At 39.9% G+C, this 18275-nt stretch overlaps 1 protein-coding gene across 3 annotated transcripts; it reads right to left on the reverse strand.

The window, feature by feature from the left end:
* Positions 1-6905: 6905 nt before the first annotated feature.
* On the reverse strand, positions 6906-17768 carry LOC122275588 (disease resistance protein RPV1-like). Of its 3 annotated transcripts, XM_043084702.1 has the most exons (4): positions 17231-17768; positions 14805-16327; positions 13784-14737; positions 6906-7710 (listed from the first exon to the last, which is right to left on the reverse strand). In XM_043084702.1, the coding sequence occupies exons 3-4, from the start codon at positions 14258-14260 to the stop codon at positions 7273-7275; spliced, it is 915 nt and encodes a 304-aa protein (XP_042940636.1). In that variant the 5' UTR covers positions 14261-14737; positions 14805-16327; positions 17231-17768; the 3' UTR covers positions 6906-7272. The 3 variants fall into 3 exon arrangements, with proteins under 3 accessions (XP_042940636.1, XP_042940635.1, XP_042940637.1); XM_043084701.1 differs by having other exon boundaries at positions 13784-16327; XM_043084703.1 differs by lacking the exon at positions 6906-7710 and having other exon boundaries at positions 14070-16327.
* Positions 17769-18275: the final 507 nt, after the last annotated feature.

Here is an 18275-nt window from a genome sequence, read left to right on the forward strand (position 1 = left end):
GGCAGGGCTTTGGCCACCACAAGGACCTTGGCCACCACAAGGGGGTCCTTGGCCACCATCAGGAGGGCCTTGTCCACCATCAGGAGGGCCCTATCCACCGTCAGGAGAGCCTTGTCCACAACAAGGAGGGTATTGGCCACAACCAGGAGGTCCCTGGCCATATCAGGGAGGGCCTTGGATGTATCAAGGAGGGTCCAGTAGCATGGTGCAAGCCGGATGCACCTATGAGCGCTTCTTGGCGCATAGGACCCCACACTTCACTGGGAATGAGGATCCACTTCAGGCTGGAAAATGGATCAAAGATCTGGAGAAGACTTTTGAGGTGTGTGGGTGCACTGAGGCACAGCAAGTACTCTACGCCAGCTATCTCTTGCAAGGTATCGCTTCTGATTGGTGGGATACCAGGAGGGTGATGTTGGAATCTGAACTGGGATCTTTCGCTGCGGTGACCTGGCAGCGTTTTAAGAAGGAATTCAATGACCGCTTCTTTCCTGCATCAGTAAGGAAGCAAAAGGCAAGAGAGTTCTCCAATCTGGTCCAAGGGGGCGCAACAGTGGAACAATACGCCCGGAGGTTTATAGAACTTGAGCGATTTGCTCCTCATCTTGTTGCCACTGAGGAGATGCGAGCAGATCGTTTTCAGGAAGGGCTACGCCCTGATATACGCCGTATGGTGGTCAGCCTTCGGATATCCACTTTTCAGGAGTTAGTGGATGTGGCCACCCTTGTAGAGCGGGAAAATAATCTGAGTTTGGGCTCCCCTTCAGGGCAAAAGAGGCGAAGTTTTTCTGGTGAAGGAAGCAGCTCGGGTTCGCCTCAGAAGTTTGTTCAGCGAACTGGAACCCGATCTCAAGCATCCTCCAGTGTTCGCATGGGAGGACGTATGCCTGTTTGTGGAGTTTGTAATAGAGCTCATGAGGGCGAGTGTCGGACGAGTAGCGGACCCCAGTGTTATCGGTGCGGCCAAGTGGGGCATATTGCTCGGGATTGCCCCGTTAGAGCTCAAGGAAGCCGTGGTGGTAGACACGGTGGAAGAACCAACCCGAGACAAGCAGTGCAAGCCCGGGTTTATGCTGTCACGCCCGGAGAGGTGGACAATGAGGCACCAGCGACCCATGATGCTGGAGTAATTACAGGTATGGATTAATTTAATCTTTTAAGTTGGATTTATTTTTGGTGCATTTGGTTTCTTCGTTGTTTTTTTTTTTGGATTTCATGGGTTGTGTGTTTGGTTCAGGAAGAGTCCGTTTGTATGAGTTTTATGCTTGTACTTTGTTTGATTCCGGTGCTTCACGATCGTTTGTGTCTTCCACGTTTGCTCGGGTGTGTAACTTGGTCACGGAACCGTTGCCGAAGGCTATGGTAGTGGCGATACCCGATGGCGAGATGGTGTGGTGTTCCAAGGTTGCTTTGGGATGCCCGTTAAACTTTGAGGGAAGGTTTTTGGATGCTGATCTGGTGGTATTCAAGCTGTTGGGTTTCGATATCATCCTCGGGATGGATTGGCTATACCGATATTCTGCGACTATTAATTGCAGAAGTCGGACAATTAGCTTTTAGCTTCCGGATGGTGATTGTCTGGAATTCGCGGGGAGTAGATTAAAAGAAAAGCCGATGATTATATCGGCGATACAGGCAAGAAGAGAGATTGCATGGGGAGCGGATGCACTCTTGGTTCAGATGGTGTCCACGCCGTCTGAGAAGAAGTCCTTGGCAGACATTCCAGTTGTGGAAGAGTTCCCCGATGTGTTTGTGGATGACTTGCCCGGACTACCCCCCGTGCGAGAGATGGAGTTTGTTATAGACTTGGAACCTGGAGCGGCTCCTGTGCATAAGGCTCCTTACCGCATGGCACCGGCTGAATTGAAAGAGTTGAAGACCCAGTTGCAAGAATTAGTAGAGAAGGGGTTTATTCAGCCTAGTACGTCGCCGTGGGGTGCTCCAGTTTTATTTGTTAAAAAGAAAGATGGAACCCTTCGTATGTGCATTGACTATCGGGAGTTGAACAAGGTGACCATCAAAAATAAATATCCTCTCCCGCGGATAGATGATTTATTTGACCAACTTCAAGGAGCAGCCGTGTTCTCTAAGATTGATCTGAGGTCGGGATACTACCAGCTGAGAATCAGAGACCAGGACGTGCCTAAAACTGCTTTCAGGTCGAGGTATGGGCATTATGAATTTAAGGTGATGCCGTTTGGGTTGGCTAATGCCCCTGCAGCGTTCATGGATTTGATGAATAGGGTGTTTCAACCTTACCTGGATTCCTTTGTGGTAGTATTTATCGATGATATACTGATTTATTCCCGAGATGTTGAAGAGCATGTGTATCATCTTAGTCTGGTACTTGAGAAATTGAGAGAGCACCAGTTGTATGCCAAGCTCAGCAAGTGTGAGTTCTGGTTGGAAGAAGTTAAATTTCTTGGGCATGTAATCTCCCAGGGTGGAGTGGCAGTTGATCCTAGTAAGGTAGAAGCCATTTTGTCATGGCCACGCCCAACTACAGTACGCGAGATCAGGAGTTTCTTGGGGCTCGCCGGTTACTACCGAAGGTTTGTAGAGGGTTTTGCTCGCTTATCCGGACCTCTCACAGCTTTGACTCGGAAGAATACAGAATTTGTTTGGTCAGAGAAATGTGAGAGAAGCTTCCAGGAATTGAAGAACAGGTTGACGACGGCACCAGTGTTAGCACTCCCAGAACCGCATAAGCCGTTTGTAGTCTTCAGTGATGCGTCTAAGTTCGGTTTGGGTTGTGTCCTTATGCAGGAAGGACGGGTTGTAGCCTATGCATCTCGTCAGCTTAAGGACCATGAGAAGAATTATCCGACGCATGATCTAGAGTTGGCTGTGATTGTTTTTGCACTCAAGATCTGGCGGCATTTCTTGTATGGGGAAGCTTGTGAGGTATTTACTGATCATAAGAGCTTGAAGCATTTGTTTTCCCAGAAAAATTTGAATATGAGGCAGAGGCGTTGGTTAGAGCTAATCAGTGACTATCAGTGTGAGATCAAGTACCACCCGGGGAAGGCTAACATAGTTGCTGATGCTTTGAGCCGGAAGTCTCATTTGGAGGATGAAGCCGAACCGTCAGAAATGGATTCGTTACTTTATGGGATGAGAAGGCTCCTTATAGAGAGTTCGCAGCAAGTAGAGATTTTGTCTTCAGTTCTGGACATTCGGGTAATAGATTTTGAAGAATTGAAAGCTCTCCAAAGAAAGGATCAGAAGCTGCTGAACATCAGGAAAAGAGTCCAAAAATCTCGAGGGCCGTTGCACTATAGCATGGATAGTGATGGGGTACTTCGGTTCCGAGATCGCAGAGTGGTCCCGAAGGACTCAGATTTCAAAGAACGAATCATGGCGGAAGCTCATGCGGCCCCGTATTCAGTTCATCCCGGCAGTACAAAGATGTATCGAGACTTGAAGAAAAATTACTGGTGGGATGGAATGAAGAAGGACGTTGCCTTATATGTGGAGAAATGCCACACGTGTCGTCAGGTAAAGGCTGAGCATCAGAGACCTGCAGGCATGCTCCAACCCCTCCCTATACCTGAGTGGAAGTGGGATGACATCACGATGGACTTCGTAGTGGGTTTGCCGAGAACACCTAGTGGGAAGAATTCTGTTTGGGTGATTGTGGACCGGTTAACGAAGAGTGCTCATTTTCTGCCTGTTAACAACACCGACTCTTTGGGTAAGTTGACCCGTTTGTATGTTAAGGAGATAGTGAGGCTACACGGCATACCAAAGAGTATAGTGTCGGATCGGGACCCGAGGTTCCCATCGCAGTTCTGGAAGAGTTTGCAGGCAGCTTTGGGTACTAAGTTGAAGTTCAGCACTGCTTATCACCCGCAGACAGACGGCCAGTCAGAGCGCACCATACAGACCTTGGAAGACATGTTGCGAGCATGTGCCCTGGAATTCCAAGGGAGTTGGGAAAATCATTTGCCGCTCATTGAGTTTGCCTACAATAACAGCTACCATGCGACCATTCAGATGGCTCCCTATGAAGCTCTTTATGGGAGAAAGTGTAGGTCGCCCTTGTGTTGGAATGAAGTTGGGGAGAGTAGGGTAATTGGACCCGAAATAATTCAGGAAATGCAAAGCCAAGTCCGGATTATTAGAGATAAAATGGCGGCAGCTCAGAAAAGCTACGCTGATACCAGGAGGAGAGAATTGTCATTTGAAGTTGGTGATTGGGTTTATCTTAAAGTCCCTCCCATGAGAGGTGTTAAGCGTTTTGGTAAGAAGAGGAAACTAGATCCGAGGTACGTCGGCCCTTTTCAGATTCTGGAGAGAGTAGGGTCCGTCGCCTACAGAGTTGCTTTGCCAGATTATTTTGGGGATGTTCATGATGTCTTCCACGTATCATCCCTGAAGAAGAGCTTTGGACAGCAAGAGCCACGCTTCGTCGAACCAACGAGTATTCAGTTACAACCGGATCTCACTTATGAAGTTGTTCCGTCGCAGATCATGGATTGGAAGGAGCAACAGTTGAGGTCCAAAACGATACCTTTAGTTAAAGTGGCTTGGGGAGATCCGTTAGCTCAAGACTTCTCTTGGGAGCGAGCAGCGGACATGAGGGAGCAGTACCCGTATCTGTTCGAATGATGAAGGTATGTATTTTAATTTTGATCTCAGTTGGTTTATGAGCGTTTATGTGGCTTGCTTTAAGTTGGTAGTTGATTTGCAATTTCGAGGACGAAATTGTTTTTTAAGGAGGGGAGGATGTGATGACCCGCTTTTAAGTGTATTTTCGCTGAAATAATTGTTTTTATTTTAATTTAATTGCGTTTTAGAAATTGGGTTTTAATTTAATTTAGTTTATTTGATGTTGTGTTTTATTTAGTTGTTTTGTGGTTTTTAATCTTTTGGCGGTTTGTTTCGTTTTCCCGGAGTGAGGACTGGACCTCATCTCTTTTCACATCTTTTTCCTTTTTTTTTCTCTTTTTCCTTTTTCTTTTTCCCTTCTTTTCCTTTTTCCTTCTTTTTTCTTTTTTTTCTTTTTTTTCCTTTTCTTTTTCTCTCTTCTCTCTCCCCGATTCGGACCCCCCCCGTGCTCTCTCTCTCTCCTCCCTCTCCCTCACGCCGGCGTCACCTTCCCCAGCCCCTACCGCCGCCGTCCGGCCACCGTTCGGCCTCCCACCGGTCCCATTCTCTTCCTCTCCCTCCGGTGCACCACCCCTCCAAAACCCACCCCCAACCGGCCGGCCATTTGGCTGGAAAAAGCTTCCAAAGGGCGCACGGATTTCACTCCGATCCGCCGCCGTCGCTCCACCTCCGGCCACCATTTCTTCACCACTTCATCACCGGCCTCTTGCCGTCCTAACCCACCCATTTCCGGCCTCCAACGACCACCGGAGCAGCTCCCACGAGCTTGTTTTCCGATTTGCCATTTTCGGCCATTTCCGGCCATTCCGCCGCCACCCACGGCCGTCCGTCACTTCCAATAGCTTCACAACCACCTCTAGACCATTCCCTATCAATCCCGTGTCCTAGTTTGTCCCCGTTCAAAAGTGGGTTTTTCAGACCCACGGCCACAGTGAATTTTCACTGTGACGTTGCTGTTTTTCCGCCGTTTGCAACGCCGCTTGTTTTCTAAAATTGCCATATAGCGCTGTAAGTATTTTTCCAAACCCTACTTTTAGATTTAAATATATATTGCTCATTCAATATTTAACTGTTGCTGGTTGTTGATTCCGGACTGAGTCCGAGGAGTTTCGGGGGTCGGATGGATGGAGGACGGAGTTGTCTGTTTTATTGATTTATGTTGGTTGGTTATTTTATTATGCATTGATTTGGCATTTCATGGTGCATGCACGTGTGTTTGTGGATTTGTGTGAAAAGCCTGTGTATTGGCGTGACTGGTTTTACGGGTGCGTGTGTATCACGAGCCCAAGCCGGGATGGGTTATTATCTCGGTGGAGCTCCTCTGGTCACTCGGGAGCGGAATAAACTGAGTGATGTCCCCTGAGTCGTCGAGAGAGATGACGGGAGCGGGGCTAGGGGATGCTTGGCTACGAACGTGCCGGGCATGGAACCGGGCATCGCCCTACTCACCGACTCCGTGGCCCTTCGCTGGCGAGGGCTAGAGGATGCTTGGCTACGCACGCGCGGGAGGCGCGGAACTGGGCATCGCTCGTTAGGTGTCACATGCGTGGTGGTACTCTACGGTGTGACACTGGAGCCAGGGTGTGCGGATGACCCCTAGGGGAGGTCATGGCGTATACGGTTAAAATTGGATAATGGTTTATGGGGCCAAATGGGACTTTTGGCGTGGGCCAGATGGACTTATGGCGAGATATTGGGCCGGATGGACTTCCGGCGAGATATTGGGCCAAATGGACTTTTGGCGGCCAAATGTGACTTTTGGCGTGTTTTTCGGAAAGGATGTGTTTGTGGGCCAAAAAGGGTTTTTTTGGCGTGTGTGGAAAACTTGGGTTTTTGTGGGCTTTGTGCATTGGGCATGTTTCATGCATCTTGTATGAGTTTTATGTGTTTTTATCTGGTAGTGTTTGGGTTTTACTTACCTGCGGTACCATTCGTGGTTCCGTAGCTTTTGGTGCAGAGTTAGAGGACGAAGAGGAGGAGGCTGAGCCCGAGGATGCGGCTCCGCCGGGTTGCTGATGCTATCTTTATATTTGTTTAAATCTGTAGTCGTGTTTTGTAATATTTATCTATGTATGTTTTAAACAGCTTGTATTACGTTAAGAAAAATTCTGGTACTTAGTTATGACTTTCTTTATCCGCTGCGTGTTTATCTGTACACATCTGTTGCCTTGCACACACTCGGCACCCGTCGATGGGATGGTGACCCGGGTTGTCACCATCCGGACGTCTCAATTTCCCCGTGTTCGGGCGTGGGGATTTGGGGGCGTCACACTACTGGAATTGGCATGGATGAATGAATGATCACAAGCGAATTGTATTGGCAATTCCAGGCTATATATAATAATGTTTTCATTCATATATACAAAGCTTAATTAAGTTAAAATGCCAAATAAAACTAACTACTTTACACTTGAAACAAATTTGAAGTCAACCATCACTACGTCTAGCATGCAAAAGAAGTTTGATTTCCAAGGTTGAAGCAGGCTTCCTTTGTTGTGGGTACAAGTTAGGTTCAATGTTGTGATCATCTTCGTCGTCGTCAAGATCAACACGACGCCTCTTAGAAAGTTGACTTCCATGATCCATTGGATTTGCTAAATTTCCAATATCTTCAATGGGTGCATCCAAATGGACATCAACATTTTCATGATTTTTTGCATTCTATTCATCTTGCTGTTTGTATAACAAATGGACTCCACAACGTTTGAAGATCAACGAATTATCTAGGAAACAGTTTTCAAATATAATCATCAGATGATCATCTGCCAGATCTACACTCACATTTCGTAGGCGCGTAATATTTTCTGTAGTTAGGTACCTTAACCATACATGATCTGAATCAATTTCAACAAAGGTTGCATGTGTGTCGCAATAACGACTGGCGTAGGGAACTAGTCCCAATGTTCTCCAGATGTGAACATCCAAAAAAGTAGCTACAATGGGTTCAATAATAGCACAAAAAGCAATTCTTATGATGTCATCCAAATTATGCAGTGGGGCCACTTTAATATCAAATTCACACCGATGACTATTTGAAGTGATCTCCTTGCAATGGCTGAACCAATCTAGAATCTTATATCCCGGAAATATCATCTCAGCCTCTTGAATGAATACATCATAAAATATATTTCTGTTATAAAACTATCGAAAGGAGAGAGAGAGAGAGAGAGAGAGAGAGAGAGAGAGATAAAACTCAGAGAAGTTATGAAACTTATGAATTTCTTAAAGAATTCAACGATATATATAGGCGTACAAAGGGAACTATGCCAGTTACTATGCAGTACTATGCTGGTACTGTGCATATGTACTATGCCAGTTACTATGCAGTACTATGCTGGCACTATGCACTGTGCGATGTCGGCCATTTACTATGCCAGTTACTATGCAGTACTATGCTGGCACTATGCGCACTGTGCGATGTCGGCCATTTACTATGCCAGTTACTATGCAGTACTATGCTGGCACTATGCACACTGTGCGATGTCGACCATTTACTATGCCAGTTACTATACAGTACTATGCTGGCACTATGCACTGTGCATTTGACGGCTAGCTCAAGGTGGTCATACAATTTTACAATGTTATTTTACAACACTCCCCCTTTGGATGACCACATATAATGAATATGCCTCGTTAAAACCTTGCCAAGGAAAAACCCTGTGGGAAAAAACCAATGGCGAAGGAAAAAGAGTATAATATTCATGTGTACCGTAAAATGCTTTAAGATTGCCTCATTAAAACCTTGCGAAGGAAAACCCAGTGGGATAAAACCTTAGCGAAGGAAAAAGAGTACAATCAGCATAAGTCTTCAAGACGTTACTCCCCCTGAAAAGTGCATGATAAAAGGTCTTCAAGTCTCCGCATTCCAATGTTCTGCACAATCTTCTTAAATGTTGCAGTTGGTAATGCTTTTGTGAATAAATCTGTCAGATTATCACTTGATCGTATCTGCTTGACTTTAATTTCACCTTTTTCTTGAAGTTCATGAGTATAAAAGAATTTAGGTGAAATATGTTTGGTTCTATCACCTTTGATATATCCTCCTCTAATTTGAGCAATACAAGTAGCATTATCTTCGTATAAAGTTGTTTGACTATCATTAATCACTGGAAGACCACACTTTTCTTGAATATGTTGGATCATTGATCTTAGCCAAATGCATTCTCGACTTGTTTCATGAATTGCAATGATCTCTGAGTGATTTGAAGATGTAGCAGATAGTGTTTGTTTGACAGATCTCCATGATATAGCAGAATTTCCATAAGTAAATACATATCCAGTCTGAGATCTACCTCTGTGTGGATCTGAAAGATAACCTGCATCTGCATATCCAACTAATTGTGGACTTGAACCATATTGATAAAATAATCCCATATCAACCATACCTCGAAGGTATCGAAGGATATGTTTAATGTCATTCCAATGTCTTCGAGTTGGTGCGGAACTATATCTTGCAAGTAAATTAACTGAAAATGCAATATCAGGCCGAGTGCAATTTGCAAGATACATCAGGACTCCAATTGCACTGAGATAAGGTATTTCAGAACCAAGAATTTCTTCATTGTCTTCACAAGGACGAAATGGATCCTTCTGCACATCAAGTGATCGAACAACCATTGGAGTACTCAGGGGATGAGCTTTGTCCATGTAAAAGTGTTTCAAGACTTTCTCTGTATAATTTGACTGATGAATGAGAATTCCATTTGGCAAATGCTCGAGCTGCAGGCCGAGACAAAATTTCGTTTTGCCAAGATCTTTCATTTCAAATTCATTCTTTAAATATGTAGCGGTTCTTCTGATCTCTTCAGGAGTTCCAACAAGATTTAGATCATCAACATAAACCGCAATAATAACAAATCCGGAGTCTGATTTCTTAATAAAAACACATGGGCATATTGGATTATTCTCAAATCCTTCTTTCAATAGATATTCGCTAAGGCGTTTATACCACATGCGTCCGGATTGTTTTAACTCATATAAAAATCTTTGAAGCTTAATAGAATACATACTTCTAGATGTACTCAGATTAGAAGCTTTAGGCATTTTATATCCTTCAGGGATTTTCATATATATGTCATGATCTAATGATCCATATAAATATGCGGTGACCACATCCATCAACTGCATATCCAATCTTTTTATAACTGCCAAACTAATCAAATATCTGAATGTGATTGCATCCATAACAGGAGAGTATGTTTCCTCATAATCAATCCCCGGTTTCTGCAGGAAACCTTGTGCAACAAGTCGTGCTTTATATCGCACAATTTCATTACTTTCATTACGTTTACGTATAAATACCCATTTATATCCAACGGGCATTACACCCTTTGGTGTTTGTATAATTGGTCCAAAGACCTCTCGCTTTGCTAGCGAGTTTAATTCAGCTTCAATAGCTGATTTCCATTTTGGCCAGTCATCTCTACGTCGACATTCTTCGACAGTTCTTGGCTTAATTTCTTCATTACTTCTGGTAATGTCAAGAGCCATTTTATATGAAAATATGTTGTCGACAACAGTTTTATTTCTATTCAAAATTTCTCCTATATTCATGAAATGTATCGAGATCTCGTTATTTTCAGGTACCTGTCCCTCTTCAAGGAAAGACATTTCATGAAATACCTCTTCAGGAAGTTCTTTCTCAGAAGATTTACTCTTTTCATGAGCATCAATTACTATTATGGCCTGTGTTGGTATGGACTCTTCAGGAGTACCAAATTCATTTTGTATTTTCCTCTTCCGAGGAATTTTGTCCTTAGCACCAATAGGCCGTCCACGCTTCAGGCGTATCTTAGACTCGCCTATTGCTATTTTGGCAATTTGTCCTTCAGGGACTGCAATCCTTGCTAGAACATTAACAGCAGGAATATATGATTTTACCACACCTTTAGTGTCAGTAAATGCATCCAGTAATTGGTTTGCAACACTTTGCAAATGAATAATCTTTTGAACCTCTAGATTACATTCTTTTGTACGAGGGTCAAATTGGGAAAGAGCTTTATTTTCCCAAGTAATTTCTTGTCGTGTTTCAGGCACCGACTTCTCATTACACAATGTTTGTCGTGCTTCAGGCACCGACTTCTCATTACCCATTGTTGGAAAAATGGATTCGTCAAAATGACAATCCTCAAAACGTGCCTTAAACATATCCCCTGTAAGAGGCTCAAGGTATCTGATAATAGATGGAGAATCAAACCCAACATATATCCCAAGTCTACGTTGAGGGCCCATCTTTGTACGTTGTGGAGGTGCAATTGGAACATATACAGTACATCCAAAAGTACGAAGATGAGAAATATTTGGTTGCTGACCAAATGCAAGCTGTAATGGTGAATATTTGTGATATGCTGATGGTCTAACTCGAATTAATGATGCTGCATGAATTATAGCATGTCCCCAAGCAGAAATAGGAAGATTTGATTTCATGAGTAAAGGTCTAGCGATTAGCTGAAGCCTTTTAATCAATGATTCAGCTAAACCATTTTGAGTATGTGTGTGGGCAATTGGATGTTCAACATCTATTCCTATTGACATGCAATAATTATCAAAAACTTGAGATGTAAATTCTCCTGCATTATCCAATCGAATAGTTTTAATTGGATAGTCAGGGAATTGTGCTCGTAGCTTAATTATTTGTGCAAGAAGTTTAGCAAATGCAGCATTTCTAGTGGAAAGTAAACAAACATGTGACCATCGACTTGATGCATCAATTAAAACCATAAAATATCTGAACGGTCCACTTGATGGTTGAATAGGCCCACATATATCTCCATGAATCCTTTGTAAAAAAGATGGAGATTCAAAACCAACCTTTGAGATAGATGGTTTGATAATCAATTTACCTTGAGAACATGCAGAGCATGGATATTCATTGGGTAAGATAATTTTCTGATTCTTTAGGGGATGCCCATACGAATTATCAATTATTCGTCTCATCATTATTGATCCAGGATGTCCAAGGCGATCATACCAAGTCATAAATATTTTGGGATCAATGCACTTCTGGTGCATTACAACATGTGATTCAATTGTTCTCATTTTTGTATAATACAATCCAGATGAGAGGGTAGGCAGTTTTTCTAATACGAGCTTCTGGCTCGAAATTATTTTAGTAATGAGAAGATGCTCTTTATCGTCTTCGTTAATGGTTTCAATATGACAACCATTACGACGTATATCTTTAAAACTTAATAAATTTCTTCTGGATTGTGAAGAAAATAGAGCATCATTAATGCAAAATTTGGTGTCATTAGGCAACACAATATAAACTCTTACGGAGCCTTCAATTAGATTCGATGAACCGGAGATGGTATGAACATAGGCTTTACTCAATGTTAGATTTTGAAAATATTTTTTATCCTTAAGAATTGTGTGAGTTGTAGCACTGTCAGCCAGACATACATCTTTATTATTCATCTCGGAGATAGAAAGTTCATCAATAAAACTCATGATTCTAAAAAATATATAAAACTTTCATTACTAAAAAAAACATTACAGAATAAAAATATTTTACAATAATATAAAGGAAATACATTAATTAAAAAGGAACACTTCCATGATCAACTCTACCACTAGAATCCTCAAAGAAATCAGAAACATCAAGACTTGTAATATCTTCTCCATCTATAGAATTTAAAGCATATGATGGTTCAGCAAAATTTGTTTCAAATTTCTTTGTTTTTTTCTTTTATGGAAGATTGGTATAAGTCAACCAAGTGTTTAGCTGTACGACAGGTACGAGACCAATGTCCAGTCATACCACATCTATGGCATTCATCTTCATATTTCTTTACAAATTTATTTTGAGGACCTTTGCCCTTTTCTGAGTTGAACCACTTCTGGTGGTACGGTGTATATCTATTATTTTCCCTTTTAGTGTGGTCACTTTTAAGACCTCCACTTCTATAGTTTTTCTTACCACGTCCACGCCCTCTTTTTCTTTGAAAAGATGCACCATTCGCTTCTGGGAATGATGTAAATCTAGTACCATTCACTTCAGGGAATGATATAGAACCAGTAGGACGTGACTGGTGATTTCTTAATAAAAGCTCATTATTTTGCTCAGCTAATAGAAGACAAGATATAAGTTCAGAATATTTCTTGAACTTTCGCTCTCGATACTGCTGCTGCAGGAGCACATTCGAGGCATGAAAAGTAGTATATGTCTTCTCTAACAAGTCATCATCAGTGACTTTTTCACCACATAATTTCAATAGCGAGCTAATTTTAAATAGTGTAGAGTTATACTCACTAACACTCTTGAAGTCTTGCAACCTCAAGTGCATCCAATCATGACGAGCTTTTGGGAGGATTACAGTTTTCTGGTGTTCATATCTCTCCCTTAAATCATTCCACAAAATAAGTGGATCTTTCACCGTTAGATACTCAGTTTTTAATTCTTCATGAAGATGGTGCCGAAAGAAAATCATTGTCTTAGCACGGTCCTGCAGGGACCCTTGATTTCCTTCTTTAATTGTATCTCCAAGGTTCATCGCATCCAGATGGATCTCAGCATCAAGGATCCAAGATAAATAATTTTTCCCAGAAATGTCAAGAGCAACGAATTCTAATTTTGTAAGATTTGATATTTTTTACATATATAAATCAAGAATATAAAAATATATTGAAAAACTTACTTGAAGTAGAGGACTATTAACTTCAAGATCGTCAGAACTTTCGTGCTGATAACGTGTTATAAAACTATCGAAAGGAGAGAGAGAGAGAGAGAGAGAGAGAGAGAGAGATAAAACTCAGAGAAGTTATGAAACTTATGAATTTCTTAAAGAATTCAACGATATATATAGGCGTACAAAGGGAACTATGCCAGTTACTATGCAGTACTATGCTGGTACTGTGCATATGTACTATGCCAGTTACTATGCAGTACTATGCTGGCACTATGCACTGTGCGATGTCGGCCATTTACTATGCCAGTTACTATGCAGTACTATGCTGGCACTATGCGCACTGTGCGATGTCGGCCATTTACTATGCCAGTTACTATGCAGTACTATGCTGGCACTATGCACTGTGCATTTGACGGCTAGCTCAAGGTGGTCATATAATTTTACAATGTTATTTTACAACAATTTCAACTATATTCATATATATAAACCAATTAGGCACACAAAACGAGTATAAAAGGAAAAGAGAAATATATATAGGGACTTACTCCATTCCATGCAGGATTTGATATCCAATTTCCCATATTCACTTTATAGCATCTGGCCAGGTCAATCCATTGTAGCCGTGGGAAATTGAATTCTTTTGATATTTTTGGTAAACTTTCCAATGATATGCATCCCCTAGTTTTTACCACTTTTAGATTCGGTGGAAACTCTTTGATTTCTTGAAATTGCTTGCAATCATTCAATATAAGATACCACAATCTAACAAATGTTTTGATGCTTGTAGGAATGCTTACGATATCACTTCCTGATAGATTTAAAAAATACAAATTGGGAAAGAAATGAAATGGCCCAAAGAAATTCGATTTTGATAGGCCAGAGTTCATAAGATTCAAGTTAAGAGAAGTGGTTGATTTTGTTGGAGGCGGCAATGGGAATAATTTTGCACCCAATGAAGCTTTATTTTTCCAGCTTGTAGACACTACATAGGGCGTGGGTTGTCCATTATGCACCTCCTCCATCCCAAAACTTATAATATTTGGACAATTCCTGAGATAAATTTTACATAGAAATCTCAACTGATGAATGCTAGTTGGTAGTCACTTCAGGTTTACGGAGCCATTTAGGTGTAACCTTGAAAGCCCAGTGAGGTACCCAATGGATGAAGGCAATTCTTCTATTGCGGTGCCCGTTAAGTTGACAGAGTGTAAATGTTCCATTTCAGATTCTATTTCAGAAAAGTTTGGAAGGCTTGAGCAATCACTAAGATCAAGGAGTTCCAGAGATCTCAATTGGAGTCTCCTTGGAAAGCTCTTTAGATTGAAACATCCAGCAAGTCTCAAGTTAACAAGCGTATCAAGGATTAATCCAACAGAATCATGAACTTCAACTAGATTTTTACAAGAATGAAGATCTATTTCCGTCAAATTTAGGCAACTTGAAATATCCTGGAATTTCGTTAAGAAATCACAACCACCGAAATTCATAACCGAGAGATTCTGTTAAAAGAAAAGAACATCAAACTAAGTTTAAAGAAAGAAATATTGAAAATAATAATAGTTGTACCTTAAATTCCAACGATATCTCCGAGATGCGACTTCCAGGCATGAGTAGAATAGAGAGTTTGTCTCCACGAAATTTAGATGGCATAGATTGTAAAGGACAATCAGGCCAATCAAGCACTCTTATTGAATTAGGTAGACAATTAAGTTCTTCAGAAAAATGTGCATTGCGGCATCTAAATAATCTGAGTCTTTTCATATTCTCGAAGGCCTTGGGATTCAAGCGAATGATATCATCACCTTCAGGAAAATCTATAACAATTCCTTCAACATGATTATTTGTTCCTTGTATAGGAAGACAATGCATGTTTAAGTGAGCCAACAAAATCAAAAAATAAATTATTCATTTATTCATATATTTATACACATACGTATATGTCACATGTGCTAAAGAAATAATGTTTAATTGAAAGAGATTTTGATCTGACTTACTATATCATTCTCCAGTACTTCGTGAACATCTTCATGAAAGAATAATCTGCTACGTGTGGCTAGATTTTTGAGCGATTCTTGTCGAACAACTTCTCTACCCATATCTTGTAACAAGTTATGAATTTGCAATATTCCGTGAAATTCCGAAATAAGACTCTTCTCCCTTAGTCTTGGGATCGAAAAGTTTGGGTAAAAACCAAAACTATCTAGCATCTCAATGACATTATAAAGCCATTCTCCATTGTTTTTATGTCAAGAAAAACATTCTTTTCATTTTCACTTAATCTATCATAACTCGTTTGAAGTATTTTTTGAATATCTTGGTGAGGGATTTTCCTGTACTGATCCAATGCACTTTCCCACTCTTTTTTAGTTCGACCATATAAATCCGAGCCAAGCACTGTTAAAACTAGTGGAAGGCTCCCAGCAAAATTTATGATCTGTTCTACAAACTCTCCATAATCGTCAAGCAGTTTCTCACTTCTGAAAGCATGCCAACAAAATAGTTGAAAAGCATCATCTTGATTCAATCCCGTCATCTCATATTTTGAATCGACTCCATGAGCAGTCAACAAGTGTTGATCTCTTGTTGTGATGATGATTCTACTTCTTTTACCAAACCAATCACGTGCTCCTACTAATGTTTTTAATTGATCCAAGTGGTCTACACCATCAAGAATTAGAAGAACTCTCTTAGAGTGAAACCTACGCTTTATCATATAGATTCCCACATCAATATTGTCAACCTTCAAACTTCTACAGTCTCCTAAAATCTTAGAAAGAAGATTGTTTTGCAGTTGGACCAAATGATTCACTTGATTCCAAGCGTCGCTATCAATTGGAAGAAAAAAACTAACTTCAAATTGAAAAGCAATCGAGTTATAAATTGCTTTGGCTAGAGTTGTCTTACCAATTCCCCCAACTCCAAAAATTCCTATCATTCGTGTGTCTTTCATTCCAAGTCTTAAACGCAATTTGACATCTTCTACACGAGGTTTTAATCCAACGAGATGCTCAGCAACATGTAAATATAAATGATCATTTGCCATTCTTGAGACATCTTGAACGATTTTTTCAATGAATTTTGATTCATTCCTGTGTTTGTGTGGACACATATATAAAAGAAAAAAAAAACAATTAGTGACTTGTACTCCTCACATGCAATACAAGCAACATAATTTAATTTTCTTTTTACGACAAAAAAATAAAATAAAATAAGAAATCGGTAGTTAGGCTGTAGGTACATGCAATATATGTTGCCACGAGTTCACGGCAAGTTCTCTCCTTTTTGTTTGACTCAAAAATCAAAATGTGCACGCATCTCATTTTATTTTCACAAATTTTTTTTTTATCTTATTCTATTTAATTATTATAATTTTTTCAGATTACTACATGAAATAAAATAAACAACTCAATATTTTTAAATCTTAAAATAAAAATAATATTAAAAAAATATATTTTAATAATATTTTATTTAACTTTCAACTTTTATTTCAAGCCATCTCATCTCGTATTCGAAACAAATCAAAGCCAAAAAATAAATTATTGTTTATTGTTTTTCTTAATTCTTTTCTTCCAACTATCACAGTGAGTTTTATATTGTTCTGGAAATGAACTTAATTTGGACAAAAGATTAGATGTTGGAACCATATTAAATGCATCAAAATACAGTCTTCTAATTAACTTTAAAATTATTTGGCTTTGTTGAAAATTGATCAATTAATGCTTAAGAATTGATAAACAAGAAAAAAATGATAAAGATGAATTTACTTTAATTAATTAGGTGATACTATCTAATTTTGTATTATATTTTAGTTGGCGATGCCAAACAAAAGTTTAGATTTTTATTTCTTATATATTTATGTTTATCATCAAGTTGTGATTAGTTTCTTCCGTATTGGATAAGATCATGCACACTGATGATTTATACATAGAATGGGGGCAAAAAGGCAATCTTGATCAATGGAAGGCATAAAAGCGGGCGGTTAGAAAATTTACCCATTTCTGATCAGATGGTATCCGGACAAATTGGCAACTTCTCGAAGGGCTTCCTTCCACAGCTGCAACTTCTTCGTGTCTACGTTCAATTTCTCAGCATGTTTAGCCCATGCTTCTCCAAAACTCTTTTTTTAATAGCGTACATCCGATAGATCTATATGGTAAAATATAGGCAGCACCTTTTATTGCTTTGATTTTTTATATTATTCAAGAATTTTTAATAGCTCGTTCAAGCACCATGTTAATGATGCATAATTTTTTGAGAATACAATAATAAAAATTCTTGAAACTTCTATAGTTTGGAAGAGTGCAGGTGAAATTTCATCACCTCATCTAACCTCATCCTCATCTATGTAGGTATAGATTTCCTTTTGAATCAAAGCATTGTAAAGATGAGCAGTAAAAATTTCACGAGTATCTTCTCCTCTAAAGCTTAAGAAGACATCGTAAAGCCATGGAGAGGTGACTAAAGAAGAGGATGAAAAAGAGACCATGGAAGAAATTAGTCAGCATACGTGTAGATGTAATGCCTAATCAATCTGGTACTTCTAAATGTTGAGAGTTGGACATTATCGTCTCTCCTTAAAAAGATAAGTCTATACTTCTTTCTACACCATATATCCGCGTTTCAATTAGAAAAAATGGTATGTTCCGACAACTTCCTTGTAAAGTCATTGAGTCAATGCCGCTTTAAATTATTAATAGAATGATGTTTAGTAACTTCTTGGCAATTTCCATGCAACTTCTTCACACAAATGCACTCATAAGTACTTCTTGAACAAAACAAAACGATGAGGCATAATGACAACTGCATTAATACTCGTACATGGTAAAATAATATTATTTTTAAAAATTCAGAAACTTTAAAATTAAAGAAAAATTCTGAAAGTTTTTAAAAACATTAATAATATTTATGAATAAATTGTGTAAGACTTGTTAATTAAGAGGTTGTCATTTTATCATTTCTGAAAAAAAAAAAAAAAAAAAAAAAAAAAAAAAAAGAAAAAAAAAGGGGGAAGGGACCTTGCAATCCAACTTTTTAATT

Source organism: Carya illinoinensis, chromosome 9, assembly GCF_018687715.1.
Source record: "Carya illinoinensis cultivar Pawnee chromosome 9, C.illinoinensisPawnee_v1, whole genome shotgun sequence".
Taxonomy (NCBI): domain Eukaryota; kingdom Viridiplantae; phylum Streptophyta; class Magnoliopsida; order Fagales; family Juglandaceae; genus Carya; species Carya illinoinensis.